This window comes from Myxocyprinus asiaticus, chromosome 48, assembly GCF_019703515.2.
Source record: "Myxocyprinus asiaticus isolate MX2 ecotype Aquarium Trade chromosome 48, UBuf_Myxa_2, whole genome shotgun sequence".
NCBI classification, from domain to species: domain Eukaryota; kingdom Metazoa; phylum Chordata; class Actinopteri; order Cypriniformes; family Catostomidae; genus Myxocyprinus; species Myxocyprinus asiaticus.
The window spans coordinates 8,842,919-8,859,781 of NC_059391.1; the positions used below are offsets into that span (position 1 = coordinate 8,842,919).

At 39.1% G+C, this 16,863-nt stretch overlaps 1 protein-coding gene across 1 annotated transcript in view; it reads left to right on the top strand.

The window, feature by feature from the left end:
* LOC127437090 (fatty acyl-CoA hydrolase precursor, medium chain-like) overlaps positions 1 to 16,863 on the top strand; it is a 32,435-nt gene that overhangs the window by 190 nt on the left and 15,382 nt on the right. The window contains exons 2-16 of the mRNA XM_051691744.1: positions 262 to 451; positions 580 to 718; positions 831 to 964; positions 3,433 to 3,586; positions 4,033 to 4,137; positions 4,355 to 4,453; positions 4,577 to 4,723; positions 12,251 to 12,328; positions 12,763 to 12,910; positions 13,020 to 13,169; positions 13,324 to 13,396; positions 13,498 to 13,658; positions 13,817 to 14,006; positions 14,932 to 15,070; positions 15,163 to 15,296. Coding sequence (XP_051547704.1) covers positions 262 to 451; positions 580 to 718; positions 831 to 964; positions 3,433 to 3,586; positions 4,033 to 4,137; positions 4,355 to 4,453; positions 4,577 to 4,723; positions 12,251 to 12,328; positions 12,763 to 12,910; positions 13,020 to 13,169; positions 13,324 to 13,396; positions 13,498 to 13,658; positions 13,817 to 14,006; positions 14,932 to 15,070; positions 15,163 to 15,296 — 2,041 coding nt within the window. The remainder of the gene's footprint in view (positions 1 to 261; positions 452 to 579; positions 719 to 830; positions 965 to 3,432; positions 3,587 to 4,032; positions 4,138 to 4,354; positions 4,454 to 4,576; positions 4,724 to 12,250; positions 12,329 to 12,762; positions 12,911 to 13,019; positions 13,170 to 13,323; positions 13,397 to 13,497; positions 13,659 to 13,816; positions 14,007 to 14,931; positions 15,071 to 15,162; positions 15,297 to 16,863) is intronic.

A 16,863-nucleotide genomic window follows, 5' to 3' on the forward strand; every position in this document is an offset into this window, starting at 1 on the left:
AGTAGTTGCACTTGCAGACAAACGAACCTCGGTTTGCAACTGCGTGTAATGTTCAGAAAAAAGCTCTTTAAGAGAGAAAATTCTCTAAAGTTTGAGAAGATACTTTGATAGATAAGAATGTTGAATTCATAAGACCAGAAATGTATATCAACTACCATTATAGTTAAAGATCATTTACATTATAGGTGCTTTATTTGCATTTGTTTTAGTAATTTGGGGTATCACAATACTCTCTTTCATTTTTAAATGGATTATATACAGGACTGGTGCTGCAAACTAAATCAGGAGCTCTGAAAGGTGCACACATCACTGCACAAGGGAAGGAAACAGTGATCTATACATACCTGGGCATACCTTTTGCCAAGCCACCTGTGGGCCCTCTGAGACTGGCTCCACCTCAACCTGCAGAGAGATGGGGCGGAGTGAGAGATGCCACACAGCAGCCACTCATGTAAGAATAAATCAATAATCACCCTGTTAATAATGGAAACTTGGGGGGAAAACAGACACCATCATTGCTGCGAAAGCAACTTTTACGCACCACAACAACACTTGATTTACTCTGGGTGTCTATCGCAGGTGTCTGCAGGAGAAGCAGGTAATTGTGGACTTGTTAGCTAATGTGTCTATGAAACTGGAGATTCCAGACTCATCCGAGGACTGTCTTTACCTCAATGTTTACACTCCTTCCAAACCTGGAGACAATGCAAAGTTACCCGTAAGTCTTTTGATTAAGCTCTTGTTGCAAATATTTTGATGTATTTTAATACTGTTGTTTTAAAGGGTTAAAAAATATTTATTTTTATTTTGTATGTTTGGTGTGCCCAAAGGTCATGGTTTGGATTCACGGTGGAGGTTTGTCAATGGGCTCTGCTTCCATGTTTGACGGACATGTTTTGGCAGCCTATCAGAATGTAGTTGTGGTCTTGATTCAATACAGGCTTGGACTACTTGGATTTTTCAGGTAAAAATCAAACTAGTTGTTACAAACATTTTGACTAATATTAAGATCTAAGAAACAAAATCCAATAGAGTGAATTTATATCAAATAAAAATTAAACATATAATCTTTAGAAAGCACTCATGCTATAGTATGATTGTAAATGTGCACCACACCACACCATAGATGGCTTAGGCCAGCTACAACTAAATGTTAAGCATAAAGGCTTGGTAACATTCACCATTCCATGGGTAAATTTCTCAAGTGAAGAAGGCTGGATGATAAGTGAGTGTGAAACCTGTATGTGCTGTGTAGGAAGACTGCCCCACTTCCAAACCAAGCTGCTTGCTGTTGGTCAGTGTTGCAAATTTAAATTCAAAGTCCAACAAACTTGTACCCCATGCAAAATTTGCGGACTGATCTCACAGTGAAATCGGAAACAGTAGGTTGCCTTTTTTTTTAGCTAAAATTGGTCTGTGCTTACAGAAATGTGAAACACTGCCCCCAGAGGCCATAGCGGTAAGTGTTATTGGGTGGATTTGCTGTTGGGTGGATGTGCACATGTGAGCTTCATTTTCCAGGTGAAATGTCCACAGAGGGGCGCCAAAGGCGAGTTGCCAAAAGCACCCCAAACCCCAAACCTAAACCTAACCATAGGTGGAGTATACATTTAATGTTAGAGGGAAAAATCTATCCCCCGAATTGTGCTCATCACTTATTATGCAAACATGTTTACTTCCTGGTTTCAATGTGGGATCTGAACCTGGGTCTCCCATACTGCTGATTTAACACACACTTAACAAATTTCTGATAGGAGATGCCGCTTGTCGGTGAGTCTGCATGTGGGGCTGATTCTATGGTACTGGAACTCTCGGAAACAACATGCCGACTTCACGTGTGACCATGTTGAAATTTGCATAGGGAAATTTCATCGTCACCTAAGTCCATCAATCAAAATTCCTGATTGTGATGACTGTGGCCACGTCCACACTAATCCATTTAAATTTGAAAACTGTTTTCAGTTTCCTAATATTTTCCAAAGTATATACGGTTAAAGAGAGCATTTTCAAAAGTCTTTGTTTTTAGTGCCATTCCATTGTGGATTAGGGCTGTAAACGTAACGAAATTCATGTGTTTTCAAATGAAAACGTACTGGTGTGCCTAAATATTTTAACATTAGAATATACAGTCAAGCTGGATTGATTACATTCTCTAATTATGTAATCTATACAGCATTTAGCAAATGTAGCATAAACATTAGGTCCCTGCTGGAACACTTAACCATCCTTCAAAAAAGAAAACTTTTTAATTGGGTGGTTGTTTTCACAATGTGAAAGAACAGTGTTTGCATTTTTTTGGGTCTAACTGATCTTGTGCAATGGCTTGGTTTTCCTTGGTCATTTTACAAAAAAGTAACCTAAAACATAAATATTCAGTCTTGCTTTTAAGTCATTCTTTTTTCTAGGTGAACCTAGAAAAACCTGTCCAGGTGGAGACGTAATAAAGTATTACAAAACAATCTATATTAAGGTTCAAGTTTGTCAAAATTCACCATGTGACGTGTCTTTAGACTTTAAACTTGCATACAATAAACCTGAATGGCCAGCCCATAAAGTCCTACTCGCTCATGACTTGCAATTTTTGTTGTGACCAGTTAATAGGTCTTATGTCAATTTGAGTCCAGTTTTGGGGGTGTTCCTGAGTTTTTAGTATCAGACTGTCCTTATTGAAATTTGGACTGGGGAAATGGGCCAAAATATAGATAAGTAATCTTGTTTGCAGAGGTGTACACAATTGTTGTCTATTAAAATGCTCTTTAGAATGAGAATGGTCCCTGCCCTTTATACCAACTACCACTGACTAGCAATAGCAAGTCAAGTGATGAAAAGGCAATTGGCTGTTTAAAAAAAAACAAGCCCTTAGAAATGTTCCACCGTAAGTTCCTGTTTATAAAAGAAATATAGGAAACATTGCTTTTATCAAAGTTTTTTAATTGTGCTGTACTTTTAGTTAGTAATTCAGGTTATTACCCTTACCTATTCTTCAGTGCTATTTTTAAAGTCTTTTTTTGTTGTTGTTTTCTGATTTTTTTTTTCTGTTCCACTTGCCACCAACTTTTTTCTGTAGTTTTTGTGTCTGATGGGACACATTAGCTATTTCATACCAAAATACTAAAAAACTGAACTCTCATTTAACCTGTAGCAGTTTTTAGGTTAGAACAGCATTGTAAGTAGTTGGCAAGTGGTGTCGAATGTCTCAGTACTCCCATTTATATACGACTGGACTTGGTGTGCAAGAGATTACTGTATCCTGATCTTTGAGAAATAACACATTCGATTGGTACAGTAGAGTAGTGTAGAATTCTAAGTTGTAGTATGAGCAGAGCCATTCAATTACTTAAAGGTGAAGGGTGTATTTTCTGCACCACTAGCGTCACAAAATGGAATTGCAAAAATTCTAATGGAGTTGTATGATGAACTTCTGTCCTCCAGCACTGGAGATGAACATGCACCAGGAAACTATGGTCTTCTAGATCAGGTGGCAGCACTCCACTGGGTCCAGGAGAACATTCACAGCTTTGGCGGAGATCCTGGATTAGTGACTATCTTTGGAGAATCTGCAGGAGGTGTCAGTGTGTCTTTACATGTAGGAATTCAAAATTCTTATTTAGCCTATACAAAAAAAGAAAAGAAAAGAAAAGAAAATAGTTGGGCACATAAGCCATTCTTATAAGTGCCTTAATTTCTTTGCGTAATATGACAAAGTATCAGACCAAGTGGCATTTTTCGAAGCAAGATTTTAAGTACATATTTTAAGCAAAACATTTCACAAAAATACGTTTGCCAATTATAAAACAATGAATCTATTGTTCAAAATTAAGACAAAATTATTTGAACACTTTCTGGTTGTCAAACATTAGTGGAACATGTCTAGAGTTAATGTGATGAACTCCATCTGTAGCTACTCTTGACAGGAAATCTTGCTAAGTGACTTCATACATCCACTAAAATCACCTTGAGTCCATTTGGTTGCATGTAATTCCAAAAATGGTTTCTTTTCTGAACTTGGACTTTCTGAACCACTTTCTGTAGGTTCTTTCACCATTGTCTTCAAACCTCTTCCATCATGCTATCGCAGAGAGTGGTACTGCAGCAATGGATGCTATCATGAGACCCAATCCTCTGCCATTAGCTCAGGTAAATTTTGTCAGATTTTTCCTCAAGAAGGAGTGTTATTATTGTTATGACTGAATTATTATTTTTGATGCATACTTTTACACAATACAAGTTGAAAGTCAACAGGCTACTTGCCATGAGTTGTAGAATGTGAAGGCCATAAGTGTGAATTAATAGCATTATTCTGTTCGATTATCTGTAGAAAATTTAAATTGAATGTAAACATAATTATTTCTAGGTTGCAGGCAATGTATCTGGCTGTGATATTTCTAGCACAAAGAAGATTGTGGAATGTGTAATGCAGTTGTCAGAAGAGGACATCTTGAAGATTGCTCAGGTTTTCTATGTAGAAACTACTACATTATCTATTGTTGTTTGGATGCATTTGTTGCTTAGTCTTTAGCGATTCTTGATTTCATGCTATGTGCTGTGTTTGCTTTTCTTTTGGTTCATAAAACAGGAGAACCCACTGCTTCAGTTTGGAGTGACAACAGATGGCCATTTCCTTCCTAAAACTGTAGAAGATCTTCTTAAATCCCACAAGTTTAACAAAGTGCCTCTCATGACTGGACTTACTGATGATGAGTGTGGATATATGCTGCCTAATGTAAAGAATGACTTTTTCACTTTTAAATTCTTTTACTGTAAAAATACAAGTCTATGGGGCTGTTCACAGAGGACAAGTCTTTTGAATCATTTGGTGTTTTTTTTGTAAATGTGCTAGACAGTCATTGTTTTTCCAGCTTAACATTTTTATTGGTTGCTCCTCAAACATGACACATAACATAGCATAACATTCATATGCCGAGTCAACAATTATCCCCCTTAAACCTCATTATTTCCAATCCACAACCCCACCCCGACCCCCAACAAACATCCCTGTGGCCAAAACCCTTGCAGATAAAATAATAATAATAATAATTTTTATATATATATATATATATATATATATATATATATATATATATATATACACACACACTACCGGTCAAAAGTTTTGAAACACTTGACCGAAATGTTTCTCATGATCTTAAAAATCTTTTGATCTGAAGGCGTATGCTTAAATGTTTGAAATTAGTTTTGTAGACAAAAATATAATTGTGCCACCATATTAATTTATTTAATTATAAATCTAAAATGTTATAATACATTTTTTTTTTTGTTGAAATTGATGACTTGGACCAAATAATAAAGAAAAGCTGCCAATAAGTGCCCAGCATATAGATGGGAACTCCTTCAATAAATTTAAAAATTATCCCAGGGTGATACCTCAAGAAGTTGGTTGAGAAAATGTCAAGAGTACATTTCTGAAAATTCTAGGCAAAGGGTGACTAGTCTGAAGTTGCTAAAATATAACACAGTTTATGTATGTCACAACATAATTCCCATAGTTCCATTTATGTTATTCCATAGTTTTAATGACTTTACTATTATTCTAAAATGTGAAAAAAAAAAATTATAACAAAGAATGAGTGTTTCAAAACTTTTGACCGGTCGTGTGTGTGTGTGTGTGTGTGTGTGTGTGTGTGTGTGTATATATATATATATATATATATATATATATATATATAAATAAAAATAATAATAATAGATGTTTACCTATCAATGTAATGACTCCCCGATCTTACTTGAGCCAGCACTAAAGAAAACATGTCCACCCCAGATCTTCCCAAATTTTTCAGCTTCATGCAGGGAAAGATGTGTTTCTTGATGAAACACAATATCATATTTCTTATGCTTAAGAAGAGAAATAACCTTCCTTCTTTTTATGGGGTGCCCCAACCATTCACATTCCACGTGGAGAGAGACAATCCACTCATATTAACATTTGACATTTTGACATATTAGGAAAAAATAGATTGTATAACAAAAATAAAATGATAAAGACCACATTCCACATTGGTGCAACAATCAACCCCCAAAATTTCCCCAGAACAAAAAAAAAAAAAACAGAAAAAAGAAAAACGTGCACATTAACCCCACGCACGAAAGCGCCAACCGGCGTCCATCCTTCTAAACTCAAACAGTCCATGTACGTCTACGAGAGCCCCCACAACAACTTTGCCATTTCCGGTGTTTCTATACAAATTTTGTGAGACAGAATTACACAGCAAAAAATAGTCTATAAAACAAACTCCAGCCAATAAGCGGAATATACAGGAAAAAGAAACAAACATGTATATTCATCCACTTAACTGTCTCGAAGGTGTGCTCCTCCACAAAACAAGCTCCAGCCACTAGCGGAACAGCACAAAAAAAAAAAAAACGGCCCGTTCAGTTCTTCGGGCAGTCAAACTCACTCCAATGTCCTGCAAGAAATATTCATCAAAACCAACTCCAGCCAACAGGAGGCATAAGCACCCAAAACGAGCAGATTCATCCACAAGCTGTCCCGAAGAAATTATTCTACACAAAACAAACTCCAGCCGTTAGGAGGAACCAGCACAAAAAGAAACGAAAAAGGCGCCCAGCTTCCTCAAACAGTCAATTGAATGTTGAGTGAGTCAGGTCCACTAGGCGGCAACATGAAAATCACCAAATGGCTTACTCACTTTATTGTCTTAATGTAGGACAGTGCTTGCTGTGGACATGTAAATTCTCTACGGCCATCCTAAGTATCTATTCTCAGTTTGGCCGGAAACATCAGAGCAAAAGCGACCTTCCGTTGATGTAAGAGTTTCTTGCATTCCCTGAATTGTTCACGTTTCTCTCTTGTCAAATTCGCAAAGTCTGGGAACAAGAAAATGTTGTGGTTCTTCCAAGAAAGCTTTCCTTTACTCCTTGCCTCATGTAACACAAGATCTTTATTGGATGATCTCAGAAATTTGGCCAGAATTGATCGGGGCCTCTCTCCCTCAGCGGATCTCCTAGCCAGAACCCTGTGAGCTTGCTCAATTTCCAGCTTATAACCTGTTATGTTGAGCAGACTTGGGAAGAGCTCGTCTAGGAATTTCACCATATCTCTGTCTTCCTCACGCTCAGGAATTCCAACACTTTGGACGTTGTTTCGTCAATTACGATTCTCCAAATCCTCCAGTTTTTCCCAAACGCATTCCAAATCTCCCTTGGTCGCTAGCAGATTAGCAGCTAATTCCCTCTCCAATGACTCCAGATAATCGATCCGTTTCTCAACGTCCGACAATCTTGTAACCAATCCAGAGAATTTCATCTCCATGTAAGTGATCGATCGACGTATCACAGCAAGATCCTCCAAGTCTGCAATGACCTTCACCAGCATTGCCGACACGTTCATTAATTCATGCTGGATTTCTTTCAGTTCACTCTCCGAATTGAGTCCGGGGCTTCTGGCCTGCAGCTGCGGGGAATCAGCTTGAGCATGTAAGTGTCTTTTAATGTCTCCAGAGCCCGAGGATTTAGAATTTTTTGACATATTGTCTTCCTAGAACAGTTAAGAATCAGGATGTATCAAATCTCACCAGTTTATGACACAAATAGTAATAAAATTAGCAAAGTGTGCAGAGCTCGCCGCTAGACGGACTTTGTTAACTGTTGAAAGAAACACATCTTGCTGCTTTTCAGTGTCTCGCGTCATGAGCATGCTGTTTTTAAAGCTGAAGTGTGTAGATTTTTCAATGTTAAAAATACTTTCTCCTATCCCAGCTTAATGTGCGGAGACAAATGATTCAGTATTGAAATCTGATTGACAATCAGCTTGCATACTCAGTCTTTGTCTAGCATTTAATATATAATTACCTCAGTAGTTTGCATGTAAGCTTGTCTCACTGCAGTGCGCTACAAGCGTTTTCTCTCTGAAACCCTCCTCCTCCAAAGCACCACCAGTCTAGATTGCGCCTATGCCTAATTGTGCAGCAGCGCCATGTACTAAATGCTTGATGCAGTATGTCTTATGTGTGTCCAATTGTACCGCAGCAGCAGTAGAATGATCAGATTTAGTTAACCAAGATCAAACCTACCAACTTGTCATATCCATTATAGCAACTTAAAGCAATATTCCAGGTTCAATACAAGTTAAGCTCAATCGACAGCATTTGTGGCAAAATGTTGATTACCACAAAAATTTATTTTGACTCGTCCCTTCTTAAAAAACAAACATTGAGGTTACAGTGAGGCACTTACAATGGAAGTGAATGGGGTCAATATGTAAATGTTAAAATACTGTTTTAAAAGTATAGCCACAAGACGTAAACATTATACGTTAACATGATTTACTGTAAGTGTGATAAAACTGCTTACTAACCTTTTCTGTTAAAATTATATAAAATTTTGCAGCACCTTAAATCCTGAAAAGGACCGTACTGTAAAACTGATGATTTAAAAAACTTTACAGCTCAAATAATACACAAGTTTTAACAGGATAATTAATGTAAGTGCTTTTATAAAATGATAAGCTTCACATTTCTGCCTTTAAACCCTCCACAAATCAGCCAGATTCACTTCTATTGAAAGTGCCTCACTGTGCATTTTTTAAAGAATGAATGGAAATATGTTTTGTGGTTATGCCAAATCAAATCAAAATCAAATCAAATCACTTTATTGTCACACAGCCATATACACAAGTGCAATGGTGTGTGAAATTCTTGGGTGCAGTTCCGATCAACATAGCAGTCGTGACAGTGATGAGACATATACCAATTTACAATAACATCAAATTAACACAGCACAATTTAAACATCTGATATACACATAATTACACTCAACAATATACAAATAATAACATACACTGTACAGTATACAATACGCACTATATAGATACACATTAATCAATAAAAATAAAAAATATATAAAAAAGTATATATGGAATGTACAATATTGTACTGTATTGACATTCAGGCTGTCGGTTGATAGTCAGTTGTTAAGAGAGAATATAATATAATAACAATATAATTTATGACAGTTCGGTGTGAGATATAAGAGTAAGGGTAATAAAGTGCAGTTCTGATGTATTTTGATCGTGGGAGATCAAGAGTTCAGAAGTCTGATTGCTTGGGGAAGAAGCTGTCATGGAGTCGGCTGGTGCGGGTCCTGATGCTGCGATACCGCCTACCTGATGGTAGCAGTGAGAACAGCCCATGGCTCGGGTGGCTGGAGTCTCTGATGATCCTCCGAGCTTTTTTCACACACCGCCTGGTATATATGTCCTGGAGGGAGGGAAGCTGACCTCCGATGATGTGTCTGGCAGTTCACACCATCCTTTGCAGTGCTTTGCGGATGTGGGCGGTGCTATTGCCATACCAGGTGGAGATGCAGCCAGTCAAGATGCTCTCTACAGTGCAGGTGTAGAACCGTGTGAGGATGTGGCGGTTCATTCCAAACTTCCTCAGCCGTCTCAGGAAGAAGAGGCGCTGATGAGCCTTCTTCACAACGACTTCAGTGTGGATGGACCATGTGAGTTCCTCAGTGATGTGGACACCCAGGAACTTGAAGCTGCTGACTCTCTCCACCGGTGCTCCATTGATGGTGATGGGACTGTGTTCTCTGTCTTTTCTTCTGAAGTCCACCACAAGCTCCTTTGTCTTACTGACGTTGAGGGAGAGGTTGTGCTCCTGACACCAGTGTGTCAGAGTGTGCACCTCCTCTCTGTAGGCTGTTTCATCATTGTCAGTGATCAGACCTACCACCGTCGTGTCATCAGCAAACTTAATGATGGCATTGGAGCTATGTGTTGCCACACAGTCATGTGTGTACAAGGAATACAGTAGTGGGCTGAGAACACAGCCCTGTGGGGCTCCAGTGTTGAGGGTCAGTGATGAGGAGATGTTGCTGCATATTCTAACCACCTGGCGTCTGCTTGACAGGAAGTCCAGGATCCAGCTGCACAGCAAGCTGTTTAGGCCCAGAGCCCTGAGTTTCTCATCAAGCTTGGAGGGCACTATGGTGTTGAATGCTGAGCTGTAGTCTACAAACAACATTCTCACATAAGTGTTCTTTTTTTCCAGGTGGGAGAGAGCAGTGTGTATTGTAGATGCAATGGCATCATCAGTGGAGCGGTTGTTGCGGTAAGCAAACTGCAAAGGGTCAAAAGAGAGAGGCAGCACAGAGCAGATGTAATCTCTGATTAGTCTCTCAAAGCATTTGCTGATGATGGGGGTCAGAGCAACAGGATGCCAGTCATTTAAGCAAGTTATTTTGGATTGCTTTGGGACAGGCACAATGGTGGATGTTTTAAAGCATGTGGGGACTACAGACAAAGAGAGGGAAAGGTTGAAAATGTCCGTAAAAACACCAGCCAGCTGGTTCGCGCACGCTCTGATGACGCGGCCCGGAATGCCGTCTGGGCCCGTGGCTTTGCGGATATTCACCCGTCGGAAGGATCGGGTTACATCCGCTACAGAGACGGAGAGTGAACTAACCTCTGTAGCTTCAGCCGCGAGAGCTCTCTCCGCGAGGGTGGTGTTATTTCCATCAAAATGAGCATAAAATGTATTTAGCTCATCCGGGAGAGAGGCAGTGGTGTTCATGGTGGAGTTTTTATTCCCTTTAAAGTCTGTGATGATGTTAATTCCCTGCCACATGCTTCTAGAGTTGGTGGTGTTAAACTGTCCTTCAATCTTGCACCTGTACTGGCGTTTTGCGGTTCTGATAGTTTTTCGGAGGGCATAACTGGCTTGTTTATGCTCCTCCGCATTCCCGGAGTTAAAAGCAGAGGTCCGCACATTAAGTGCCGTGCGAACATCGTTATTTATCCATGGTTTCTGATTCGGATAGATCCGTATTGTTCTGGTCAGAACGACGTCCTCCATGCACTTTTTGATGAAACGCATTACGCTATCAGCGTAAAGCTCGATGTCGTCATCAGAGGCGGACTGGAACATCTCCCAGTCTGTGTGATCAAAACAGTCTTGTAGCATGGAATCTGATTGGTCCGACCAACACTGGATCGTTCTGAGGGTGGGTGCTTCCTGTTTCAGTTTCTGCCTTTAAGCGGGCAGAAGCAGAATGGAAGAGTGGTCCGATTTGCCAAATGGTGGGCGGGGGAGGGATTTGTAGCCATCCCGGAAGGGAGAGTAGCAATGGTCCAAAACCCGGTCCCCTCGTGTGTTGAAACTAATGTGCTGGTGGTATTTTGGTGCGACTGATTTTAAACTGGCTTTATTAAAGTCCCCGGTCACAATGAGCGGGCCTCAGGGTGCGCGGTTTCCTGCTCACTTATACTCCCATATAGTTCCTTGAGTACCCGGTCTGTGTCGGCTTGTGGGGGAATGTACACAGCTGTGATAATGACCGCTGTGAATTCCCTCAGTAGCCAGAATGGTCGACACAGAAGCATAAGAAATTCCAGATCAGGAGAGCAGAAAGACTTGATAGAATGTACATTCCTCTGATCACACCAGGATTTGTTGATCATAAAACATACACCACCTCCTCTAGTTTTACCTGAGAGGTCTTTCACTCTGTCCGCTCGGTGCACAGAGAACCCCGCGGGTTCAATGGCTGAGTCTGGAATCTCCGCAGACATCCAAGTTTCCGTAAGGCAGATAATGCAGCAGTCCCTTGTATCTCATTGGAAAGAGATCCGCGCTTTCAGCTCGCAGAGCTTGTTATCCAGACACTGAACATTTGCCAGTAGAATAGTGGGTAGCGGGGGTCGATTTGCGCGGCGTCTTACTCTGATGAGAACGCTGGCTCTGTTTCCCCTTTTCATTTTGCGTTTCCGCGGCCGTGCAGCCCAGATAAAGGGCTCCGCTTGCATGTTTGTAAACAGCAGGTCGGCATTGAGAAATTTGAAGTCCAGTTTACGGTGAGAAATTGCTGAACCAATGTCCAAAAGTGTTTGTCTGTCGCAGACAATAAGGCAGACAACATCCAAGACAAAAAACATAAGAATTGTGAACAAAACAAACAAAACACTACTATGTTGTGTCGGAGCTCGCAACGCAGCAGCCATACTCGGCGCCATCCGGTTATCTTAGGCCACAACATTGTGCCACAAATGCTGTTGATTGAGCTTAAGTTGTAAGCTGAACCTGGAATATTCCTTTAAATGTAATCATAGAGTTGTCATAACTGAACTATAAATAAGCTGTTTTGCGTTTTTTAACGTGTAAATAGCCCCTGAGTGTTGTAAAACACAAATTATTTATAAACTTAGCAACTACTGTAATACGGTCTGAATTTTACATTATGTTCATATTAAACGTCTGCTTTTCTATAGTTCATGGCACCTCCAGGATGGACTGATGGGATGGACCGAGAGCAGATCATGCCGTTTTTGCAGATGTTTTTTCCTGATGTAAGAGAATACATTTTTCAATGCATATCTATCAGGGTCCATATACATTTTTTGTGTTCATTTTATTTATTAGTAATAAGAGGTAGCTGAACCAAATGAGCCGAATGGTTTCTTAGGCTGGTTAATTGCCTTTTTTAATGAATGAAAGCCACTTACAGAGTTTTAGGAGTGTCAGAAGTTTTTGCCACATGCCTGCTTTGCCTGAAGAGCCAATTGGATTTTTGACAAACAAACGAGAAAAGAAGCATCATAGCCATAATCTTTACTCATCAGTGTAAAGTAATGTTTATTATCAGATTAATACATTTTTATTACAAATTGTTGATAGGGTATGCTGCAAACAGCACATTTTCATTACTTAATTATTCAGTGTAATGCTTTTGGTTAAAAGAATGTATATGTATTTTTCTTTTTTCTTCTTTCCTTCCTTTTAGCTTCAGGATCAGTCAACTGTTGAAGTTGTGTTAAATGAGTATCTTGGCTCATCCAGTGACAGGATCAAAATCCGAAATGGTTTTAGAGAGATGTTGGGGGACTTTTTTTTCAACATACCAGCTCGCATAATAGCAAATTACCACAGAGGTGAAAGTTTTCGTCTGTTTGTTCATTTTGTTGGATAATGCTGTTTGCTTTCTGTTGCATCATAAAGATAATTGTGACAGTTAATTTATGATTTTTTCCCCCTTGTTAGATGCTGGTGCACCAGTATACATGTATGAATTCCAGCATCCTCCCAGTATACTTCAAAAGCAAAGACCAAGTTTTGTTGGAAGTGATCATGGAGATGAAATTGTATTTGTTTTTGGTTACTGCTTTGCAAATGGGCATATTAAGCTGGAAGGTACATTCCAAATGAGATTAGGAAACATACAAGGTTTTTAATATTGATATATTAAGGAAGTGCCCAGTTTAAGATCTCAAACTTTGTCAGAGTAATTAGACATTCTTTATAAAGTGACAATCAGTGTTTTTGTTTTTTCTGTTTGGTAATTCAGGTGAATTGACAGAGAAAGAAAATGAACTTTGTAGAACTGTCATGGATCATTGGGGGAACTTTGCTCGCACTGGGTCAGTGATTCTTACCACACCAGTGATAAACCAATCCCCAATGGTTAGTGTATATCCTCTTCATCATAACCTATGTTTGGGTTTTTTGTAACTGACGGCAGGTCTCCAAATGGTCAGGGCCTCACAACATGGCCTGAATATGGTGCTGAGGCTGAGTATCTCGGTATTGGACTGAAACAAAAACCTGGTAAAAACCTGAAGGGAAAACACTTTACTTTCATGACCCAAACCCTTAAACGGATCATAAAGGAGCGAAAGGAAGGCAAGTTATTAGTGAAGATTTGGCTACTGAGACTTTTTTAAAACAATTCAGTTTACCATAAAACCATAATTGATACATTAAGTACATTTTCAAAACTGAGTCATGTTTACGCTCTCACTTTAACAGACCTTATGTTATCCATTCAATCTTTCTGACAGGACCTGTAGTGCAAACCAAATTAGGAAGTCTAAGAGGTGCCTTCCTCACAGTGAAGGGCAAGGAAACACTTGTCAGTAGTTACCTATCTGTACCATTCGCAAAGCCACCTGTGGGGCCCCTGAGACTGGCTCCACCCCAACCTGCTGAGAAATGGCACGGAGTGAGAGATGCCACAAAACAGCCACCCATGTAATAATTCGTAGGATGTTTTAAACACTCTTACTCTCACTCTTAAACACCTCATTGAAGTTGTCAGGTTATATATAATATAGAGAAAGAGTATATTTAACTTTTTTGTTTTATTCAGTGGTCAAATATGAGATTTTAAGAGCTCAAGACAAACTGCTTTATAAAGTCAGTGTCTCACTAGCTGATTTTTCTTCCGATTTTCAGTCATAAGCCTCATTTATAAGCTGGCCAGTCAGAGAAAGTCAAACATGGCTGGGTCTAAAGGGGGCACTTGTGCCCCCCAGTTGGGGACCCCTCAGTCAGACGAAAAGAGAACCTATTGCCCACCTTAAAGGCCAAAATGCCCTCCCAAAAATCGCATCATAGTAACTAGTAATGGTAACTCAACTTCCGCTGTGTTTGAAAAAATTGGAAACAATGATTGTTCGCCATAGTGATTCTTTAACCAGGATCATTTAAACTGACTAAAAAATAAAAATAAATAAGAAAGCAGAGACAGAACATTCTGTTTTTGTATTCTTTCTCCCACAGAAGCTGTGCATGGATGTGCATTTTTAAGGCAAGCTCCATAGAAACATAATATACAGTACATTAAAATGGAAAATTACTCCACAAATCACATTTCAGTCACATCCTAATTTATTCTTTTGTAATTGTTCATGTTCGCATGGTGCTTCTGTTCTTAATTCGATAAGCTTAACGTGACAGTGAATTGAAGAAAGAAATTCAGAGGCAGTTGTCAGTGACACAGTCAGGGTGGGTGACAGACCTCAAAATGAAGAGAGCAAATTTTAAGCAAAATAGTTGGTAGGTTGGGAAACTGACTAAAATCGGCTAAAATCGAGTTGTTTTGAGTTGGCTAATGAGACACCACCTTAAGTTGTAGACATTCCCACTTTCAAATGGTACATTTTTTTTTGTTTAGGTGTATTCAGGACAGGCAGGTGACTGTGAATGAACTGGAGTTTCTCTCTATGAACTTGGAGGTGCCAAAAGTGTCAGAGGATTGCTTGTATCTCAACATCTACACTCCATCCAAACCTGGTGAAGATGCCAAGTTACCAGTAAGTTAAAAACACTGAGAATAACTAAGGCCAACAATGCCTGGAAGTTTCCAAATAGCAAGTGTCCGAGAAGCTTTCCATGTATTTTTCAGGTTATGGTTTGGATCCATGGTGGAGGACTAAGTTATGGTTCAGCCTCAATTTATGACGGATCAGTCCTGTCAGCGTATCAGAATGTGGTCGTGGTGATAATTCAGTACAGATTGGGTCTGCTAGGATTCCTCAGGTAAGTCTCAAACAAACATCTTTAATGGAAGTTTAATGATTAATTTCACCAATACAGTAATGAAACCAACTGCCATATTACCATTTTGTGCAAAACATGATCCTATGTTAATGACCAAAAAGCATGTGACATGTTTTAACTAATTTAAAACCATTTAACACATTTTATTCTTTTTATTCTAGAATTATTATACATGCAGTTTTATGTCCTTAAAGTATTACTTGAGAGACTCAACATACTTTGTGTGTGTGTGTGTCAAAGGACACAAAAATATGACCATGCTTTATTTCTACTCTAAATATAGCCATAAATGATAATCAATTAAAAAATCAGTTTATGGTAATGTTTTAATAATTGTTTCTGGTGTCTATTACAATGGACATTGGTTCTGAATTATGCCATATTTGATTTTATTTGTGTTGTTCAAAAAGTATCAATGTGAGATAAGACACTCATAGTTTTAACATGAGAAAAAACTTATGGTGACCAACTGACCATGTTACAGCACCTATATGTTATACACTTTCCCATATATACAGCATATGCTACATAATGTGTGGCATGGTGGTATGTACTGTATGATAATATTATGTAAAAATATACAACCCCCAAAGTCAATCATTTGTGGAGCATCCTTTATCCTTAATAACAGCAAAAAATGATTCAGGTAAGTGTTCTCAGGCTTCGGACACCTCTCTATTAGAGTTCTTACACATTTCTCATGAGCAAAAGCTTCCAGCTCATTGACATTCTTTGGTTTCTGTGCTGCCACTGCTTCCTTGAAATCCCAACAAAGGTTTGCAATGGGATTTTAATGATGGACTGAAAGGGCCATTTAAGGACATTCCACGACCAATCCCTGAACCAGATTTTGGACAACTTGGATGTATCCTTGGTGTTATTATCTTGCTGGAAAGCCCAGTGATCACCGAGCTTCAATTTACACACTGAAGACATCACATTTTTCATGTCAAAATGGCCTAATACCTGAAAGAATCCATGGTGTCAGTCACATAGTCAGGATAGCCGTTTCTTGCAGCCGCAAAACACCCCAAAACAGGACTGACCCACCTCAATGCTTGACTGTGGGGATGGTGTTGTTCTTGTCATCACCTTGTCATCTTACTCCAGACATACTGCTGACCCATGGGTCTAAAACTCATTTTCAGTTTAGTGTCATATGTCTGTAAAACCTTCTTCCAGGACTCCACAGTTCTTTCCTAATTACTTCTTGAATATTCAAGTCAACATTTTCCTTGGTGAGGTTTTGCTTTCTTCCACACCCCAAGAAGGTTGCTGTTGTACCATATTTAAAGTGCACCTATTATGATTTTTAAACTTTCCAAATTTTGTTTTAAAGGTCTCATACAATAGATTTACATGCATCCAAGGTCAAAAAACACTTTAATTTGCTCATAATTTAAATTGCAGCATTGCCTTTTTTCCCAGTGTCAAAAACGACTCCTTCAATGATCCGTTCTAAAGGATTCATTCTAAACTCCTCCTTTCAGAGAGCCTACTCTGCTCTGATTGGTCAGATGTCCCAGTCTGTTGTGATAGGTCTACC